This window comes from Ambystoma mexicanum, chromosome 4q (genome assembly GCF_040938575.1).
Source record: "Ambystoma mexicanum isolate Mex_15411 chromosome 4q, UKY_AmexF1_1, whole genome shotgun sequence".
In the NCBI taxonomy this organism is placed as follows: Eukaryota; Metazoa; Chordata; class Amphibia; order Caudata; family Ambystomatidae; genus Ambystoma; species Ambystoma mexicanum.
Genome location: NC_090928.1, coordinates 253,123,257 through 253,143,638, shown reverse-complemented (window position 1 = coordinate 253,143,638; position 20,382 = coordinate 253,123,257). Strand labels below are relative to the sequence as shown.

Genomic DNA, 20,382 nt, shown 5'->3' with positions numbered 1-20,382 from the left:
AATATTCTGCCAAAGCATTCAAAGCCCTTTCCAGCCTCATTGACCGCTTATCTAGGAAGATCATTTATCATTTCGTAAGACAAAATGTGCAGCAAGGGGCCCCATAACGGGGCATGGAGTAGGCTACTCTGTTCCTGCCACAGCCATATCAGGAAGGCAGTGTGTGAGGAATCCGAGGGCATCCTCTCTTCCTTCCCGGTTATATTCTCCTCTCAGAGAGTCTGGGTAAGACCGAAACTACCAGATTCTGACCCATGGGGTGGTTACATGAGGGAGCACTACCCAGGGGGAGGAAAGCTAGGGGAAGGGACTGAGGGGCTTTCCCTGCTGAGAATCAACTTCACACCCCCTCTGCCCTTTTCTCTCATTTCCCCTCATTTAGAACATTATAGTACTGGGATGCGGAAGAGGCGACTAGGAGCAGTACACACTGCCATGTCATTTTACCACTCTAGTACTGAGACGAGGACGGGGACTGTAAAACATCAGTATACAAGTCAGGCAAGTCCCACTAATTGGGTTCAGGTGAAGGACTACACCTGGAGCCAATTGCCAGGCCACAGATGTATATATGGAGAAAGAAATCAGAAGGACTGAGAATCCAGCTGGGAGAGAGAACCCAGGTTGCCAGAATCCAGCTGGGAGAGAGAGCCCAGCATGCAGGAGACGTCGTGCCATGTGGAGAAAGGAGCCTGCTCGATGAAAAGGGTGCAAGCATTGCAGGACAAGCAGAGAGATGCCGTAGCCCAACCGGGCTGTGAGAGGGGAAGGAGTCCTTCAAGTTACGAGGCTGCGTGTCGCCCACTGGAGCTGGGGACACAGATGACTCCTGGGAACTGCAGTGTACAGCAGGAAGGTTCGGAGGAGACCAGCCGTGCTCGCCAAGGCTGTTAGCGAGAATTCTCATATATGTGCTAATTCCCTTCACCTTAGAGACCCCCCAGCAACTTTGCTGGATTTTGAGGACTTTCCCGACCGTGAACACCGGTAGCTAAATATCAAAGGAGCCATGTTTTTCAAGATGGCATCTTATGCCCCTTTGTTTAAACAGGCCCCGGTCTTCTTTTTTAGCCATTTCTTTTTGGAAAGGTCCTTCTAGTATTCGTCTCTGTGCGGCAAACTAGGTTTGGTCCCTTTGTTTTCATGCCTTTGGCAGACTTCAGGACTGAAGACCAACTCTGGCGTCGGAGTGTATGGGGTGCGCAGGAAGTCAGAGAGGTGCCCGAAACTCCTTGTGCTTAGTCTACTAAGAGACTCAAATGCACTCTGGCGTGATTGGCTGGCTGACTGTCCAGCAAGGACAGCCACCCTGCTGGGTGAGTGGCAGCTAGGCTGGAATGAATGGGAGAAAACTGTTTAAAAGGCGAGTCTCTAGGACTGGAAAGGAGAGTCGACCACTGGAACGAAAGAACCGAAGACGAGCTGGAAGAGGACGGCTGCTGCAACTCCTGGACCGTTGGTTTGCCCGGTGAAGCCCTGCTGCAGGTACGAATCGCCAAAGCTCCTTTCGACAGAGAGGCCCCTTCAAGGACGACTTCTCCCTTTGAGTTGGTGGAGCCAATCAACTCGTAAGCCACCTGGATACCATTCTCGGAGCTGGTTAGGATTAACCAGGGGGAAGGACACAAGCTTGTGTGCTTGCAGACAGTTACGCGAACTGAAGTGACTCCATTTTGTCTGCATTATCCGACGATCCCGTGCAGTGCAGGAGTCCCCCGACGTCCTCCCTCTTGTCCCCATGACTGAGGCTCAGGAACAGCGAGATCTGCAGGAACTGCCAGGAACCAATGTCTTCAGCTGCAGCTTTTGCTTCATACTAAGGTAGTGTACCAACCCGATTGAGAGAACGCATCTCTTGCGGTTAAAGTTCGTGGAACTTTACCAACTTGCAGGCCTAATCAGCTTGTGACCCAACATATGATTCTTTTTCGTACAAACTACTTTGAGAACTTTGGCAAAGACTTTACCGTTTACTTCAAGAACTGCTCTTTCCTATCCAAGAAACTAGTCCATTGACTTTGGCATAAGCCTATTGACTTGAATCGAGTCCTCTTGTGAACTAAAGCTATTTGCACTGCCTAAGAAAATATTTGTGATCTATTCTATTAACTTGTGACTTTGTACTCCCATTGAAAGTAACTGAAATGCCATTTTGCTCTCATTTCAGGGGAGCCTAATTTACTCAGAAACTAATTGGTTTGGTGTTGAAGTTTATTTGTGTATGATATTAAGTTGCCTCCTTCTAGTGAATGTGTTCTAAATGATTGTGTAATACATTCAGAAGTGTTTTACCAAGAACCATTCAGTATAAGTGTGTACTTGAACCACTGTGATTGTAAGACCTCTGTGTAACATCCTTGTACTGCTCACATTCCCTCTTGAGATAAGCCTGGCTGCTCAGCTCGCTACCAAAAACTGTGTAGTACAGACTTATACCAAAGGTTGGTTTTGCTTACACCTATAGTCCAAATTGTATGTGGTGGTCCCAGAGGGTACTGCATGCAATTCTGCCTAACAGAGGCTCCCGACAGGAAGCGATCAAATTCCAAGGAGAGAACCAGATGCACCTAGAGGAGGTGCCGGATATCGTTCAGTGACCGTGAGAGAAAGTCACGGCGGCGGCTTGGGTTCAGGCATGTGAGGATGCTGATCGGATAAAGGCAAATGTTTGTTGGGTCGGGAGACCAAAGGAGAGTTTTAATAACCTGAATAAAGTTGCTGAATATTACCTGCACATTTTGAATATCGAAGTGAAGTAAAGCAAAGCCAAGGAGCTGGAAGAGGCTCGGAACTTGTTTTGAACACTACGTTTGTGGTTGCTGACATCCCTACACGTTATGTATCTTCAGATGTGAGGTCAAGCATGGGTTTTGGACACAGACCGATTTAAGTTGAACTCAAGGACACAGACAATCATTCGTTTCTTTAGGTAGGGAAAGCCACCTTATTATAAGTAGGCCTTCTCCCATCCGGACATTTAAGTTAATAAATGTATTTTGTTTGAGCTTTGAATCTGTTGTCTGCGTCTTGCTTCATGATGCCTTCACAAGAGGTTGAACAAAAGAGGGGCAAGCAAACAACCTTCCTACACAAGTGTCCCTCTATGCTCAATGTTGCACACACACAACCAAGTATGTTAATTAATTATAGGTTTTAGGAGAGAATATGAAATACCCCAATTCACCAGTTTCCTTTACAGTCTGCCCAAATTCACCCAGCCAAAGGCGTTGGCAAAATCAGCAAAAACCACAGAGAGAGTGGCAGTGCTCCTCGTCAATGGACTAGGACCAGACTGTTATAGAAACTGAATGCCCACTTTGGAATCCGGATTGAGAAACATGAGTAAGAGCTCAGAACCCACTCACGATGGCATTGAGGCAACAGTTTCCCAGAGACTCCAAGAAGGGCACTATTCTTGTTATGGCTTATAACAGAACAAGAGTGCTTCTTTCATGGGGTGCTACGAAGTGACTGCCTTCCTAGTTGACAAAATACATATAAATACATTATATAAGCAATGTATCAGAATAATTGACTCCTATAAAGAATAAGGAATGTTTGCACCCTTGATAATTCCTTTATGTACTGTGTTCTTACAGGGGCAAATACTATCATTCTGGGGGAAATAAATCAAGTTTGTTCTTACTAGGACAAAAGCAGGCCTTTTTGGGCAAAGTCTTCACAGGTGTGTTCTCATAAGGGCAAACACTGGCATTTTGGGCCAATCCATCCCAGGTGTGCTCTTACAGGAGCACAGTGTATATTAGGATAATTGGAAGTCTGCGCTATCCATTGGCAGTCATAAAATACACAATTTGAGACACAGTTGGTAGTTTTAAAGTGTATTGGTATACACAACAGAAATTTGCTGTTCGCTCTTAATTGCAAATGATTCCCTTTGACGACTTGGTGTATTTATATAAAAATCAAAGTATCCACTCTTATTCACATGTAATTGTTTAAAAATTTGTTTTACAAAAAAGAATGTTTGGTTTCAGAAAATTGTCTACTTTGCCTGCCATAAAGTATATTTCTTATGTACATTTAATTGCAGAAAACTGTCTCAGAAAATGGTTTCCTTTACCAGCCAACATGTTTCGATACCTATGGTCTTTCTCAAGGCTGACCTACAACATAAGCTGTTACAATCATACAATGATCTAAAGAAGGTTATCAAATATCCTCAAAATCTTGATTACATGTTAGTTTGCACTATTACTGTGTAATGGCCATGGGTCATACTTCAGATTCCCTTGCCGGTCAAAAACTGATTCAGCATGTCCGGAGCTGTAGTTCTGTTCCACCTGTCAATGTTTCTTTATTTTGAGCCCTTCTTAGATTGTGAATTATTCCGTGTTGCTAGAATTCATTTCTACTCTAGTTCTCCATGTTTCATAACTTCAAGCTATACTAAGGAATCATCCTCTCAGGTCGGTGTCCCACGTGTTGGGCTCCAAATAATGAAACATTGACAATTAGAACAGAACTAGAGCAACACACGGGACGCCGACCTGAGGATTCCTTACAGGACATCCTGGAAACATTTGTAATTAAGAGCAAACTGCTAATAATATCTGCTTTGTATACCAATACACTTGAAGAATACCAACGGTGGATCATATTGTATATTTTTATGACTGCCAATGGGTGGCGCAGGCTTCCAGTTATTCTTGTATACAGTATTCAACAAGTCTTAGGTCGAGAGTAAGGCCTAAATTAACTAAAACTGCGGCTTAGCAATCTTAAACTTAACAGTATAAATTAAAGTCCAACCGCACGCAATATCGGGTTTACCCTAACTTCATGCTGTTATTACAGGGGCACATACTGGCAATATTAGGCAAAGCCATCACAAGTGAGTTCTTGCAGCAGCAGTACTGTGCCTACGGAGGAAAGCCGCTACTAGTGTGTGCTTCTAGTGTTAGTATTGGAAGTTAAGTTGCCTTCTTTACTGTATAGCTACAAAACACTCCAACTAGCCACTGGGCATCCATTTATTCATGTGTGCGTGTATTGTGTGCTTATTCCTGTGTGGTGGTAGATTGTTTTAATTTGCTCTTGTTTTTTCTCACCATGTGCCTTCCCTATCAATCACCCGAAATAATAAATAACACTAAATTATACCAAGTCCTGGCAAAATGCTTAGAAGGCATGGCTGCTGCCCAGGCATGCCTCATATGTAGCACACTTAAAGGAAAGACAACAGAAATGCCACAAAATTGACACGTTTGTTGGTGGAGAGGATACCCTCACTTTAAGGATGGATGTATGAAGACATGGTTTCAAGGAAGGGTGCAGGGAGCATGGTGGTAGGGGTAGTGAGTGTGTAGGCTAACTGGGATACATGGTGATGGCGTGGGAGTTTGGTTTTGTGTATGAAAATTGTGGTTTGCCCACCAGGCATGCCATGTGACTGTCCAGTAACCAATGACAGCCCCCAACATCCGTTGCAGCCCATTTTTCATCATACCATTTATGGCAAAAAGGGGAGCAGAGGCAGCGAGTGAAATGCAGTATTAATTCATTCCACCAACTAACCCTTGCATATCAACCCATACCTCATCTTCATAAATCACACACCCACTCAGCCCCCTCACCCACTCTCTCACCAGTTCATTTATCCATCCATCCATCTGTCCAACCCTCACCTTTTCAATCACTCACATTGTCATCTATACATGCAGCCAAACCTGATCCTCTCACTTATCAATCCATCCACCACTTCAACACATACCCCTCACTCTCCCTCTCCCTCTCTCCAATTCACCCAGCCATCCAACACTCACCCTCCCCATTCAATCCATCCACCTCACAGCCTCTCTCATCAATCCCTCTCCCTCTTACTCATGAACTCATACATATATCCAACAATTAGTATGTCAACAATTCATTCATCCAGCACAAACCCTCTCATTTTCCCACTTGCCAATGTATCAATCTATGCAACACAGACACCCTCAATCACAAAGTCATTCATCTAACATCAACATTCTTACTAAGTCGCTCACCAGCCCATTCATCCGTTCCTCACTCTCTCAGTCCATTTATCAATCCCATTCACGATACATTCATCTATCAATCCTACACACTTTCGCTCTCACCCATCCAACAATCACATCCACAAACTCATTGCTGATCTAGTCATCCAACAATCACCCTCGCATGGAATAGAAGTGTACCACATGTAAAGATAAAGCAAAGAGTATGTTTGTCACAGGGGTGACAGTCCATATTTAAATTCCTGAAGGATAAATAAACCAACAAGTGTTGCTAACACATATTGTGTGTGGAAATTGATACTCATTGGATACCAAGGAACCACTGTCCAGCACCTAATTACAAGGTTTGGGTCTCAGACACCCAGAAGGTCCTGATCTGGGCAATGGTACCAAAACTTCTCCACAAAATGGCGACATATTCTGGCACATTTTTTGCCCCACAACTACAACTTGCAATTCCTCTTATTCACAGAAGTTTTGGAATACGAAATATGCAAGATACAACATGTTAACTATTGGATAAAAGAATCCAACACACACCAACTTGAATTATCGTACACAATTGTATTTTTATAATTATATGTCCTAATGAGGTGCACTAGTTGGAATTAGCATCTTTGTCCAGTTCCCCGAAACTCGAGTAGACACAACCTTAGATCCCACTCCACTCGGAGTTGGTTCTGACTTGGGTTTACATAGAAAACAATGTGGCAATCAATATATGTTTGAAGAAATCTTGATAACATATACCACCTTTAAGAAAATATATGTCGATGCACTTTAGTAGGCGATAAATAATGTCTAGTACTTAAAAGTCTATGGTATAGACTAGATGTTCGTGTTGTAGAACAGATGATAGATATCGCGGTTATTTGCACAAGTACAAATGATTTTGGGATGAATGGGGATGAAAGGGTATGAGATTAATGGTGTGAGATATGAGATCACTGGTTGGCGTGGTGCTTTTTTATAGTTGGTTTTTAACAATTGCTAACAAATGTTTTTCACCTTTTTTGACTTATTCTTATGATGATGATTAGTTTATTAAAAACATTAAAAAATACATTTAACAAACAAATTATTCTTTGTCTAGATTCACATCCTGCAAATATTTTCCGTAGTGGAAGGGATTGTGTGGCGCTTAATTGCGCAATTTACATTACAAATCTTAGGCGGGTTTGTATTTGTCCATGGACAATTGCACTTTGAATAGACAGCGCTCTGGAATAATGGCCAGGTGTGAGAACCACATTTTGAATTATTTCACCCTGCATTTATCTGTATTTTAGCTAATATAAGTGCGTGTGGTATTATTTTTCTCAGCCATTAGAGACTTAGTTGATCTGTTCCTTATGGGCGTTTTGGGCTCGTAATTATCCTGCAACTAGCTTTCAAAGGCTGGTTGTTCTTTAATTAATCTTAGAAAAATATTCGTGTGCCTTGGAAATTACTATCTCGTTTTCTCTCTGAGCTGCCCAGACCCTCACTAATTTCTCAGTAACCTTGGCTGGGTCTGCGCAGCTACTGTCTGTGCCCTCACATGTCAGTATTTCAGTAATTTCAGTTTTCTTGAAGCCTTTCATTCATTTCAATGCATGCTGCTGCTTTTCCACTTGGAAAAAGATGGCTGCTCAGTACTGTCGAATTTCTATGCTAGTGAGCTATACACTTTGGTAGTTCATGTTGCATTCAGTGTGTACATTGCATGGGTTAATATTCTTCATATCCAAATGGATGCAAGTGATATTCTTCAAGTATAAATGCATTTTTGACCTAGTGTCCGTTTCTTCATGGTTAGTGCATATTTACTTTGTGTCTTTTGCATGCATGTATGTTACCAAGCACATTTCAGTGGAAAAAAGACAAAGGAACCCTAGCACTTGCGTTCAGAATATATTCTCAAAATGGCAGCAGGCGATTGTAGATTGTGGGTATTTTGCCCAATACTCCACAGAAGAATGAACAGGTTAACAAGTTTTACAATCGCACTGCGCCAATCACTATGAAGTTTGCTGCATGGATGCAGAAATATTTATTCTTTCCAAGGTCAGCCTGACCCGTGTTTCGAGCACACAATGCTCTTCTTCTGAGGCGGATTTCACAATTATGCCATATATGATTTATGATTCACATCATTTAATTCATGTGATATAACAATGCACAAAACACAAAAGTAACAAACGAGAGCATCATGTACAGCTATGAACATAAATTCCATCAGATCACAGTGGTGCATGTATAACAGCAACATATACATTGAATATCATGTATAGTCAAATATAGTCCCGTACAATGACAAAAGAGAAACATTAAGGAGAGAATAAAGAGAGATATGACAACAAAATTAGTGTTAAATACTTTTTGAATGGATATTATCTTATCTCGTCGTGTAGCTATGGTGCACGGTTTGCCACACAAGCATGTATGTTATATCAACGAGTGAGTTTGTTCTCGCCATCTTTAGTTGTATTAAGTCCATTTTCTGCTGCAACTGTCTGGGATAAGGGTGATATGGTCGCCTTAATGAGTAATGTTTCTCACCTGTGTGATATTTGGATGGGGGAGGGCAGTAGCTATGAATGACTTATTCATCTGCCTGTCAACAAACCTTTGTTGTTCTGGGTCTCTGTTCTCTGCTTCTTACGTTTACCCTTCTAACTCTCCTCTCCCACTACTCTCTACTACTTTCCTCTACCACTATTATCTAGTGTCCTCACACATTACCCTACTACTCTCCTCCCTCTACCCCCCTCCTCTCAGTACTCTTTACTACACTACACTCTACCCCTCCCACTCTCACAATCACCCTCCTCTCACTCTGATATTCACCTGGTTCACTCACCTTTACTTACACGCCCTACTCTCTCACTTCACATCAGTCACTCTCTCCACCTACCATGCACATACTGTGACACCCAAGTACCACTTTCTCTCACCAAGCAACACCTCACCTTGCAAACACTCTCTGTAAGCTTCCTCCATGCTCTGCTGCACCATCCTTCCTGTGCCTGTTCTCTTGGTCCGCCTTCTCCTCCCTTGATCCGATCAACACACGCTGAGCAGCACCCTGTTTTTATTCTCCTTCTCGCTCTCCCACTCCCATTGACTCTGAGGCCCTCCTGGTTCTCTGGGCCAATTCTGACCTTGTTCCCTGACAAGGGACAGGTTGCGGAGACAAACACATAAAACCCACTATAAGCCCCACCATCCACTCTTAGTACCTGGTCCGCCAGTAATCCTCAACGGTGGTCCGTTATAATAAGTGCCTTAGACTGTGCTCTGCATGGAATAGGCTCCTGAATCGACAGTCTGCAGCACACAATGCTTTGCTGGTCCACTGTTCACTGTTGTCACTCTCGCTAATGGGTTGTGTTAACTGGAAGAGGAAAATAGGGTCCAGAGCTGGGATTGGCAGGTATGAGATAAGCAAAAGTGCCACTTGTAGCAGTACTTACTGTCTTCCTTGGAGGCTCTTGCGCAGTGTTTGCAGAGGTAAAACGTGACTCCTGAGGCTGCTATGCTCTGCCACACATCCAAGATGGTGGCGCCCATTAAAATCATTATGTCGCCAACCTCGGAACAGCGACTTCTGTGTCATTATTTGCTGTGGTTTGAAGAGGAGTCTGTTTCAACAATACACATTGCAATGCTTCAGGCTTGCCCAGGTCTTGTTGCCACATTGTGCTTGTTACTGTCCTTGTGTTCCCTCACCTCTATGCCCCTTTATGTGCCTTTCTCCTGACTCTTCCTGCCTGTGCTTCTGCCTTCCTTTGAAGCTTGGCTACCTCTGTACTAGACTTCTCCCTGTCCTAAAAATCCTGAAGGTTGGCCAGCACCACACCTCCCTCCTTCCAGTTCATGTCATCAGAGGAAGAACGTCATCTTCTCGTCCCAGAGGTTTTTACCCACCCCTACCTTGCAGTTGTCTACAGCTGGCAGGATGGCATCTCATGAGGATTGCCCATATCAGCACTCAACTAGAACTGCTGATCACATTCCGGTGAGCACACCCACTGACAACTTCTTTACATCTAGCCACGTGTACAAGGGACAGAGACTAGGGCCCTCCTAACTCTCTCACCCTGCCTCTGGGGCAGGACTGGCTCTGGCAAACACCCTGAAGGGCCTCCTGCCGTAGGCTGATATTGGTCCACATCTCTCCTTGACAGGGTCAGGTTCCTGATCCGGTCACAGCTACCAAGAGCAAACAGGCACACAGAAGCCTAAAAATCAGATTTAATACATATTTTAGACAGCAAACAAACACAGGGGAATCAGTACATGCTTTATGAATCTGGTCTCTCAGTGTATGCTTTGAAAATATGAATGCTGTCTGCATGTTTTGGACAGCTGGAGGTTGAATGCAAGGCGTAGAAAACTGGAGTCTCAAACTTATTTGTAGTACTAAATCCACTTGCACTTGATAAACTATCAACAAGATATGCATAATAACTCAGATTTACTCATAAAAAGATGACTAACTGGGACGTACTTGTTACTTCAATAACGTATTTGCATATCGAATCAGGTTAAGTTGAAGTCTAGCATAAATCAAATGGACTAATATTAATATGAATCCAAAATATTAATGAAAATATGTGGGTCCTTGTAAATGCCATTGCCCCAAGAAGATTCTAGTCTGAACTTGTCAAACCGCAAAAGCTCTATGAACGAGTTTGCTAGCAAGGGAGCTTTGCTGTGCCTTTTTGCCAGCTAATCCAAAAATACCCTCTGGCCGTCTTCCGCCCCGGCAGGAGTAGTATGTGGCCCGATATGGGCCTCTTCTTAGAGGGTTCTGGCCAGTGACCGGAAAGTAGCCTCTTTGTGTGGAAGTAACTATTTTGGACTGATACAGGTAAGCAGATGGCCCCAAAAAACAATATATAATCGGATGTGGAGGACATGGCTCTACCGGAGTTAGGTGTCCATGATCGGACAGCTGCAAAGAAATTGAATGTAGTAGGGCTCATGATTGTGATGCTGGAAATGCATCGGAGGGACAGGGCCTCCGTATCCTTGTCCTTCACTGCCTTTTTAACGTGTGTTCCGTCATATTTTCCGCGCAGCAGTTCGTGTGGGACTCCTGGCGGTGCACATCTCTCTCTTTTGGTTTGGTGAACAGACCCGTGGGATACCCATACGGCACCCATGGGTGGGGGTACAACCCTGTGCCCCTAGTGTATGTTTTCGGGCGCCTGTGGGTGGCCTGCAGAGCAGGGTATGGGCTGGTGGCAGCTCCATGCTGAATTTGACAGGCGCGCTGAGTATCCTCCATTTTGGGATCCCCAGGCCCTGCCATTGGAATCAGTTGATTCCTGATGGAAAACAAGATGCCCCCTGTGGCCTCTTGCTTTCTATTACCTATTACCTTGTTTTCCCAAAGACCTGGGAAGCCCGGACTCTGTCCCTTCCCCCTGACTGGCTGTTGGGTGGAAGTTCCATATATGGTGTTGTTGTGAAGTCCAGTCCAGACGGACTGGAGCCTTCCCAGTGACTGTATGTATTGGGTACCTCCTGTGGGTGGGACCTGGGTGAATGGAGTGTGTGACCAATATGCACTTCTTGTTGTGGCTGTCTGGTTTCTGGTATGAGAGACAAAGACTGAGACAGCCCTGCCCGAAACTGGCCTGAATGCAGTGTGTAGTGTGGAATGGCTGGGTACTTGTCCCAATCCACATTCCTTGTTGTGAGTGTCTGAGAGGGAGGAAGATGGCCTGAATGCACTGTATGCCTGATTGGCTGACTGACTACATGAATGCCCTTCTGTTTGATTGGCTCCTGAGAGTGACCCAGCAGTGTGGATGAGAGACAAGATAGTATATCTGGGGACCTCTCACCACTGGAAATTGTTAAGAAGCTGTGTCTACACTTGAAGAGTAACTGGAACTGCTGATCCGCGACGCCCAGCTGGAAGAAGAAGACTTTCTGTTGCATTTGCTTCGACCTGATCTGAAAGCTGCCAAACTCGTCAAGGACTGATCCGAGAGAGGACCTGGTAAGGCGCCCTCTTCCCATGCTCCGAGGGACCATCGAGCACAGCCAACCTTTGCTGAAGCTCCCTGGAAGTCAGACCCTCGAAAGGCTGCCGACCCGAGACGGGACCGCTAAGGAGAACGAAGCAAAGCACCCGGACTTCGCCGCTGTCGAAGTCTATTGCCGTCGACCAGGGTTCGCAGGTTTGTGTAACCGCTGGAGGCACGTCGAAGTTGTGTTGCCCAGCCATGGGGACCACTTGACGCCGTGCCGCCGACGACCGGAGCCGCCCGCTCCTTTGCCTAAGAACATTTTGAATCCAAGTACTCCCTTGTCCGCAACGTCGACCGCTTTGTCCCGCCGGAGAAAGTTGAGGACGACCAACGCGCCGAGGAGAATACGCCAGTGGGTTTCCCGCCACCTAAAGGCCACAAAGACTTCGACGACTCCACGCCCTTGTTGGGCCACAGTTCTTCTCAAAGTCTTTGCGGTCCTGAACAATCTGTCGTCGAGGTGCCCCGCACACCTCATCCTCACAAGACGTCGCTGACGAGCACCGCCTGGATCGAAATCGGGGTCTCAGCACCCTTGAACGTCTCACCGCTGCCGTCGACAAGTTCACCATCTTCGACGCCTCTTGACGATCCGTGGCTCCTGCTTTAAAGGGAGTCACTCGAGAAGGATCCTTCGACGCGTCTTCAAAGAACTCTACTGCACCAGGTACATTGGGGGGGGTAAAACCTTAATAGGAGGAAATAAGGCTATTGAACAATATATGGACTGGGCTTGTGCTATATATCTTTATTTTACAGGTTGCCCATGTGGGGGGGATCTCCACACAGAACTGTGTCTATCGGTATAGGCCAGCATTCTGCCTATTGTTTCAACCATCTTACGTTCCTTCCTATCTCTATTGCTGGTTTCCTCGTTATTGATCTGGGTGACATTTTAACCGTACAGTTGATGCACTTTAATGAGATTCGATAACATTGGTGGTACCACTTTATCATTTATTTATCATTGTTGATTTCCGAGTACAAAGTGCGTTATTGTGATTGTGTACATACCTTTGAATATTAATTATATAAAGACTGTGTCTTCAGTAATACAGTGTGTGGACATTCCTTTATGAGGGTTCGGGGACTACACTGTACTTAAGAACCAGCCTGCATCACCTCCTGAGGAGCTAGGCCTTGATTGCTCAACTACGTTACCAATAATAGAGAATCTTGGCTGGGGTCCCCTGTGCCTCTCCTCTATAGAGAGCGGAAGTACAGACACCCCCCTCCAGTCTTTACAATGATAGTTGGGGGTTAGAGCTCCCCCAGTCCAGAATTTAGGCTATTAGAACCCTGGACCCATTCTGCAGTTGTTTAGTAGAGCCAAAGATCCGAGATGAAGAGGCTGCAGAAGGATGTTGAAGGACTGCTGCTGGGACCACCATTGCCCAAGCCATTCACTGCAAGGTGATACACTTCTCATCAATCGACATGGGAGATATGCAATTGTGTCTCGCGTCCAAACTTGTGGGTCAAACCCATTCTGAGTCCTGCATCTCCAGTATTTGCTCCTGGAGCACGGACGTCCTGGTCCTGTATCTGGAGGACAGCATCCAAAGTGGGGAATCCTTTTGGAAACGTGTGTATCCTGGGACTGTGAATCATGCACTGCATCCTGGTCATGGGTCTGGGAGGCCGCTCCTCTGCTGCTGTTGTCCACAATCAAGGAGGCTATTCTGAGTCCTGTGAAGCCTGGTCCTTTTTGCCTGTTGAACCTGCGCAGAATCACTTCAATTGCTCGTCCCAGCAGAGATATGCTGGGGTTCCTCCAACATATGGGAGTCATTGCAGAGGTAACCCTTCAACTGCAGCCCAGTACAGCTTGGTGGTGCTCCATTCAATTAGGTCATTGACAGAGACCAGAACTGCCAAATCACTGGTCCCATTGTCATAGTTACAATCTGAAGTCCAATCTGTACCTGTATTCTGGACCGCCAACACCAGAAAAGACAGTGAGAGCCCTAAGTCGTTACTCTTGATCGGCTTATAAACGGGAGAACGCTTACCTATTTTGAAGCCCGCGTTACCCATTCATTCCAAAGGGTTTCTAGCCTGCTGCTACCTGGGCTTGGCTGTTGGTGGCCGAATTTGAGCTTGGGCTGTGTGTCGGTCCCTTTCAACTAGGGAAACCTTGCTGTATTATATGAAAAGTCTGTATGGTCTAGCCCCATCTGCCGCAACAAGAACCATTGCTAACTATTGGAGAACTGTGGGTAACTACTCCTATGTAGTCAAAACCGGGTTACTTACTTACCTTGACTCTCTTCTAAGGATGGGGCTTGGATTTGCTCAAATTAATTATGTGCCTTTGTGTTTCCTAACACCACAACTAGGCCTGCAATGTATTATCTTACATCTTCCCTGCCCCTGTACCTCTTTAAGGGTATTGGAACATCCTTCCATTGAAACTGTGCTTGGTATGTTGCCCTATTTTGAACAGCAATCTGTGGATGGCTATTTATGGGTATATAATGGTTAACTTACTGCTAGTACCTTTGAATACATACCTGTTGCTAAATAACTAGTACTTGTGTTCTTCCATGTGTGGACTATCTAGTGCTTTACAATATATTGCATCTCTTAAATTGTACTTTACACTAAACCCCTGATCTCCTTACTCTAAACCTTACTGCTTAGCCTTGTTAACAAGTTACAGTTTGTCTAGACCGTCGCATGAAATCTTTGCTGGTCCGCTAAGGTTGACTCCCCAGAAGCCTACACAAGTAGTGGTTCTGAAAAATCTATTAACACTGGTTTGTGTATTGGCCAATGTGAAGAATGCATAGCTAGGCTGAAGAACCTATCGGAAGCATCTTTCATTTTAGTACTCTAGGCTTATGCAAACCTCCATCTCAGACCAAACCGTGTTCCACTTTTCACTGATACTGCAAGGCTTGGGGTATCACAACAAACTTGCATGTAGGAAAAAAAGAAACCTTAGAAGTCTGGGCTCTTAACTAGGCAGTCCTGCAAACAAAAGAACTTCTATTATTCCTGTTCACATGGCACAACAGAATAAAAGGAACTGGGTGGTGAAGCACATAGGATGCGTGTTGGGATACGCACGAGCCACAGGTCTCACTAAATACAAATCTGGCATATTTTCTGGTGCTAATTTATTAAATGCTTTTCTCACATTGTCATGCCGCCGGCGTCTAGTCGCCGGTGGAGGCTATGGAACGCCTGGCGTTGGCGGCGCCATTAGGTCATCCATTGCTTTTCCCTGTTCCTTTCCCAGGTTGCCGCTCTAATCTTTCCTTTTCATTTTCCCGGCTTCACTATTTAAGCACCGCCCACTTCCGGGTTCGGTGCGTTGCAACTTTGTTTCTTTCCGAGTTGCTTGCTCCGTTGTGTTTTTCCTCGTTCCAACTTTGCTACCCTTTGATCTCCAGTCGGCGTCACTTCGCCGTTCGCCTTCTTTGTTTCTTTCCCTTCCCTGGCGCTCCGCCACTATCTGGTTTTCTCTGTGCCCCTTGTCCTTCTCCTTCATTTTTCACTACTGGATTCTTCCAAGGACCTGCTTCGTTTTCCATCGCCTGCTCAAGACCCTCGATCCAGCCATTCTGTTTCTTACATCGGGTCTATTGAATTGCTGCACTTCGCTCACTAAAAGCTACAGGATCGTGACTTTGTTCTCCGAGGGTTTTTTTTCAAGCATCCGCTTTTTTTCCCTCTTTACCCGGTCCCTGCGGGAAGGAAGCCTCTTGCTTCCCTGCTTGGCAGGGAATCAGGGTGGCTTCCCACCGCGGACGACCATACCTCTTCTCAAAAAAGAAGACTGGAAAAAAGGTATTCCGCCACGACACTTCGTCAGAAGACTCAGGTGAGGAGGAAGCCAAGGAGGTAGTTAACATCATTGATAAACCTACCGAGGTTCCGGAGGTTGACACACATATATCGCGACGAGAGGGTGGGAGCTATGTGGGTAGACAAAACTATATTGGTATCACACAAAATTACATCGTCACATATAGGACTTCATAGTTATTGTACTTTGGTCTCCGACGGGACAAATTTAACGGAAGGGCAGAATATTCAAATGCAGGTCAGAAATGGCAGCAGAAGCACATTATCAGCTGCAATGAAAATACTGCACATCATGTAATACAGACTAGTGAACTGAACAATATCTAATTGCGGGAACTGTTGAATTATAAACTAGAAACCACTGATGGAAGCTGAGCATTGTAGATGCAGAAGTTTTGACATGGAAAAGTGCACCAACGGTCAACTCTCAAAGAGCTATGAAAACAGTTGGCTTTGCTCACCTGATGAAGGGACCACTGCCTTTTCTGTCTGAAAGGTGTGGAGGTTATGGGCAGAGAGGTAGGGCCATGGCTGAACAAGCCCAGCTGAAATTCTTTAAAGCTTACTCTTCCATCTCCATCCTGATCCAACTTGTGAAAGAGATCTTCAACTTCCTGTGGTATGAAACAAAAAAAAGCAAGATTACAAAAATAAGGCAACCGTGTAATCACAAGCAACATCCTATTCTTCAATAAATACAACAACAAAGGAAAGCATGATGCGCTCACTCCATACATTGTGAAAACCACAATCAAGCCCGCCAATAAGGAAAGTCCAATAGAACCCAATCAAGTGAACAGCAGTGTTGAGATTCGAGAAAACAAAGCAAAAGTGAACACCAGCAGAACACTTAGGGATCTCGAAGCCAGGATGACTGTACCCAAACATAGCACAGTACAATGAGAAATATGATGCTTGTTTGAGATGGGTATGCCCATTCCAACAGTGACAGAAATAAGCCAGACACCAAATTGATGGTTCAGAACCAACGTAGCAGTGACTCTGTTCATATAGTTGGGAAAGTCCAAGGAAGCTTAAGATTGATTGTCTGAAACTGGGTTTTCAAAAGACGTGCCACAAACTATGTGATTCGTACAGCATTATAATGAAGATTAACTCAATTTAGCTACACAATGGTTGAAAATATCCAGTAATTTCAGCAGCGCATTCCAGCACATGGAAAGCTCCCTGCACATTCACCATTAGGAACATCCTAAAAATGTAAGTATGCAATAGCATGTACTGCACTGTGGAGGCAAAAGCCAGACCATTGTTCTAAGAACCTGGCAAGTCAGGATACCATCAGGCGGACAGCTCTCCAGGTGAAGAAAATAAGCTAAATAATGTGGCACCGGTGCGCGGCTATTTTGGACATTCACTCACAAACCGCAATGAAAATCTACATTTCTGCAAGCTCAATTAAGAGGCGGACAAGATTTCTGCAGCGGTGGCAATATTTTAGCGCGAAGTACATGAGTTCGCTGTGTAGAATAGTTTGTGTATTGTTCGGTCAAGGACGAGCTGAGAGGGGAGTCAGAGATGTGCAGGTGCATTGATAAGGGGTACTAGGAGCCAGAGCGCGGAAGACAAGCTGGGTTTTTCCACAGTCTGGATTTTTCCACTCTTGCCTCCCATGCTTGCTGTCTGTCCTTCAGCCGGAGGCAGTTTGTATTTGTACCCCTTAAGAGGAAAAGGTCCCAATAAGGAGACAGATAATTGGAATCCCGGGTGTTGAAGTCTCGCTGAGAGGGAGGACACTCCGCTCCAGACCCAGTTAGTTGATGCGTGATCTCTCTGCCTTACCTGCCTTGGAACTGGGCAGTGTTGTTGTGGCTGAGATGAAGCTTTGTCCTACAACTGCCCTATCGGTGATGAATACTGGTTATGTTCGTTCTTGTTCATGTATTCATGTGTAATCAGTTGCATTTATTGTCTAGTTATATGTGTGTTTATGGAGTGTGAATAAAGGGCCTGTAAAGAGCCAATTATTTTCCAACTAATGGTTCAAGTGTACATTATTGCCTTTCCGAGTCCAAGAACTTTTAGTGCGTGTGATAGTAGGAGTAAATGTAAGGTTATTACATGTGTCTGAAAAGCAAAACAGATGGGAATGGAGAATATGGCCTATGCAGGAAATAAGGTGATCTCATTGATCCTTTGTCGCAGGGTTTTCCTGGGAACAAGAAGTATGTCAAGACAATACATTATGTTTCAATTTTGGGACTGGTTGCAGGAAGGGTTAACTTATATGTAAATGGGATCTGTCCAAACATCAAAACAAAGGTCAGGATGGTGGTTCTCCTAGATGGGATCGGGCTCCCTATTTCTCCCACAGAACCTCCCCTCTTGGCACAATGTCCAGTCCACTGTTCACTGGGTCCTAGGCGTCCTTGCTTTCCTCCCACTGTGGCCAGCTCAAATTCTCCTCTACCTCAGGGCTTTATCTCCTCTGGAGTGTTCCTTTCTCCCTTTGATAGTACACTTTCAATTCCCTCCTTACCACCTTCACTACCACTTCTGGGTCAAATTTGAAGTCTGCCAAGCCACGGCCTCTCTGTAGGAAGCATTGTGTGAGCTTTATGTAAGATAAGTGCCTGAATGAATGGGCAGCTCAGGGTCTCTTATAGGTTGGTGGAAGCCAAGCAGTTCGATCTGATGTTACTATAGGTGAACTGTCAACCTGGTGTGGGGTTACCCCCACCTTTGATATACACTTATATATGTGCATAATAGAATAGCATCTTCAGGATACTACAGATTGCAATTCTCATGTTTTGCTCGAAAGGGAAGGCATACTGAGAGGATTAGGGAACCAGAACTAATGTGGGGGAAGCGCTCCAAGGTATTAGCTATAGTTGAGGAGTGAAGGCCTAGTCTCAGATTTTACCCATTTAGGAGTGTGGGCCCGGGATACAATTGAAGGGAAAGCGTACACCCTGGTGTGGAGTTAGTTTTTAAAATTGCAATGCTCTATTCAGGGGTGGCTATGGACGTCTTTATAGTGTAACTGATGAGGGCCCAAGCCCTGACAAGGTCACCGGCTTGCTCAAGTAGCTAATCTGGACTCAAATTTGAAGCCACCATTGACAAGGATGTTGATCCTGAAAAAGGCAGGAAGAAAAACATCAAGTTAAACACAGTTTGAATCGAACTATTATAATAAATATGCTCGTCACCTCAGGGTAGGACTGGGACCAGAAAATTGGCCTGTCCTTCAAAAACAAAAGTGCCCAGGTCGGTGAATCACAGTCACAGTTGGTGACTTTTCAAAATAAACTGTTGAGTAATTCCCAGGGTGCTTTATGTGGAACGTGTTTGGCAACTAGTGCATCGTATCGCACAATTGGCCAATACCACTAGCCATATTACCAGTGGCACAGTGCACAAAGAAATCAAAATGGCCCACACACACTGGCCCGTTGGACTAGGTCACCTTTGGGCACTGTGCCAATTCCCTATAGGCCGGTCCCATCCCATGCCTGGGATGAAACATCAAGCGAATAGCCAGTTTAATACTGATGTACTGTGAAAACATATATTCCCAATGCAAAGACTATGCATATAGGTTGAGCCTGCGGGTTCAGCGAATGGACACCAGACCCATCAAAATTACCAAACTACAGTGCCAGTACAAATGAAGGAGATTAGGCAGAACAAAGTCAAGAAATGTGCAATATCAAAACCCTGAATGTGGGTCTTCCACGAACCAACACTTTTGCAAGACTAAGGGAGTCCCTGGAGCAATAAAGGGCTGTATAGACCCCATGGGACATGATGGAAAGTGCACAAGAAAGGTTGGGTAACCAGGAAGGGTACAATCAAAATCAGGGAATGTACAAGGCTTCAATTACATTCTTGCCTATATTTCTTCCCTTAGGGGACTATCATCCTGTGAAAAGAGCCACAATATTGCATTTATTATAGATGGTCCTGTGAGTTTGTGTTTCTGCAAGGGATTGACATGTAGTTTACTAGAATAAAAAAGTAACATTCTAAGTGAAGACAATTTGTGTTCTTATTTAGCACTTTGTCCTGGAATCCTGTGGCTTCTAGGCAGTGCAATTACAGGTATTCTTACAAAATGTAATGGTATTTGAAGGATTTGTACTAGTGAAATGAAGCCAATCCGCATGCTAGAGGCGAGTGGACGCTGCACATTTAATTGAGCTTGCAGTGCTGGGCTACAAAACACCCAGGATCAAACAGACAAGGAGCTGATGCAGCAGGTAGGTAGGACGGTCTGGGCCACTGGCACTGCTGACCAGAGTTTGAACCGGTCAGACTAAATGGCAAAAGCACTTTCTGGAATATTAAACCAATGAGTTTGAGAAAGCCTGTGAGGACCCGAGCTAAGAAACCACAGGGATGGGAGGAGAGCAAGCCACCTCACGGACGCTCAAGGCCTGGGAAGACGAAAACATGCGAAACCGAAGCCGTATCAACAGTATCGGGAAGAGCAAGCACCACAGAGGGAGTGAAGACTCGGAGCATGGGCCGCGCATGGCAGGACCCGTCACAGGGCCTCCAGAAGGAGAGTCACAGGC

General features: G+C 45.0%; 1 protein-coding gene across 6 annotated transcripts in view; it reads right to left on the bottom strand.

Annotated features, from left to right (window-relative positions):
• The window catches only part of NINL (ninein like), a 1,017,292-nt gene that overhangs the window by 539,566 nt on the left and 457,344 nt on the right, over positions 1–20,382 (bottom strand). For all 6 annotated transcript variants that reach the window (XM_069607820.1, XM_069607817.1, XM_069607819.1 and 3 more), the window contains one exon: positions 16,300–16,452. In XM_069607820.1, the coding sequence (XP_069463921.1) occupies positions 16,300–16,452 (153 nt within the window). The remainder of the gene's footprint in view (positions 1–16,299; positions 16,453–20,382) is intronic.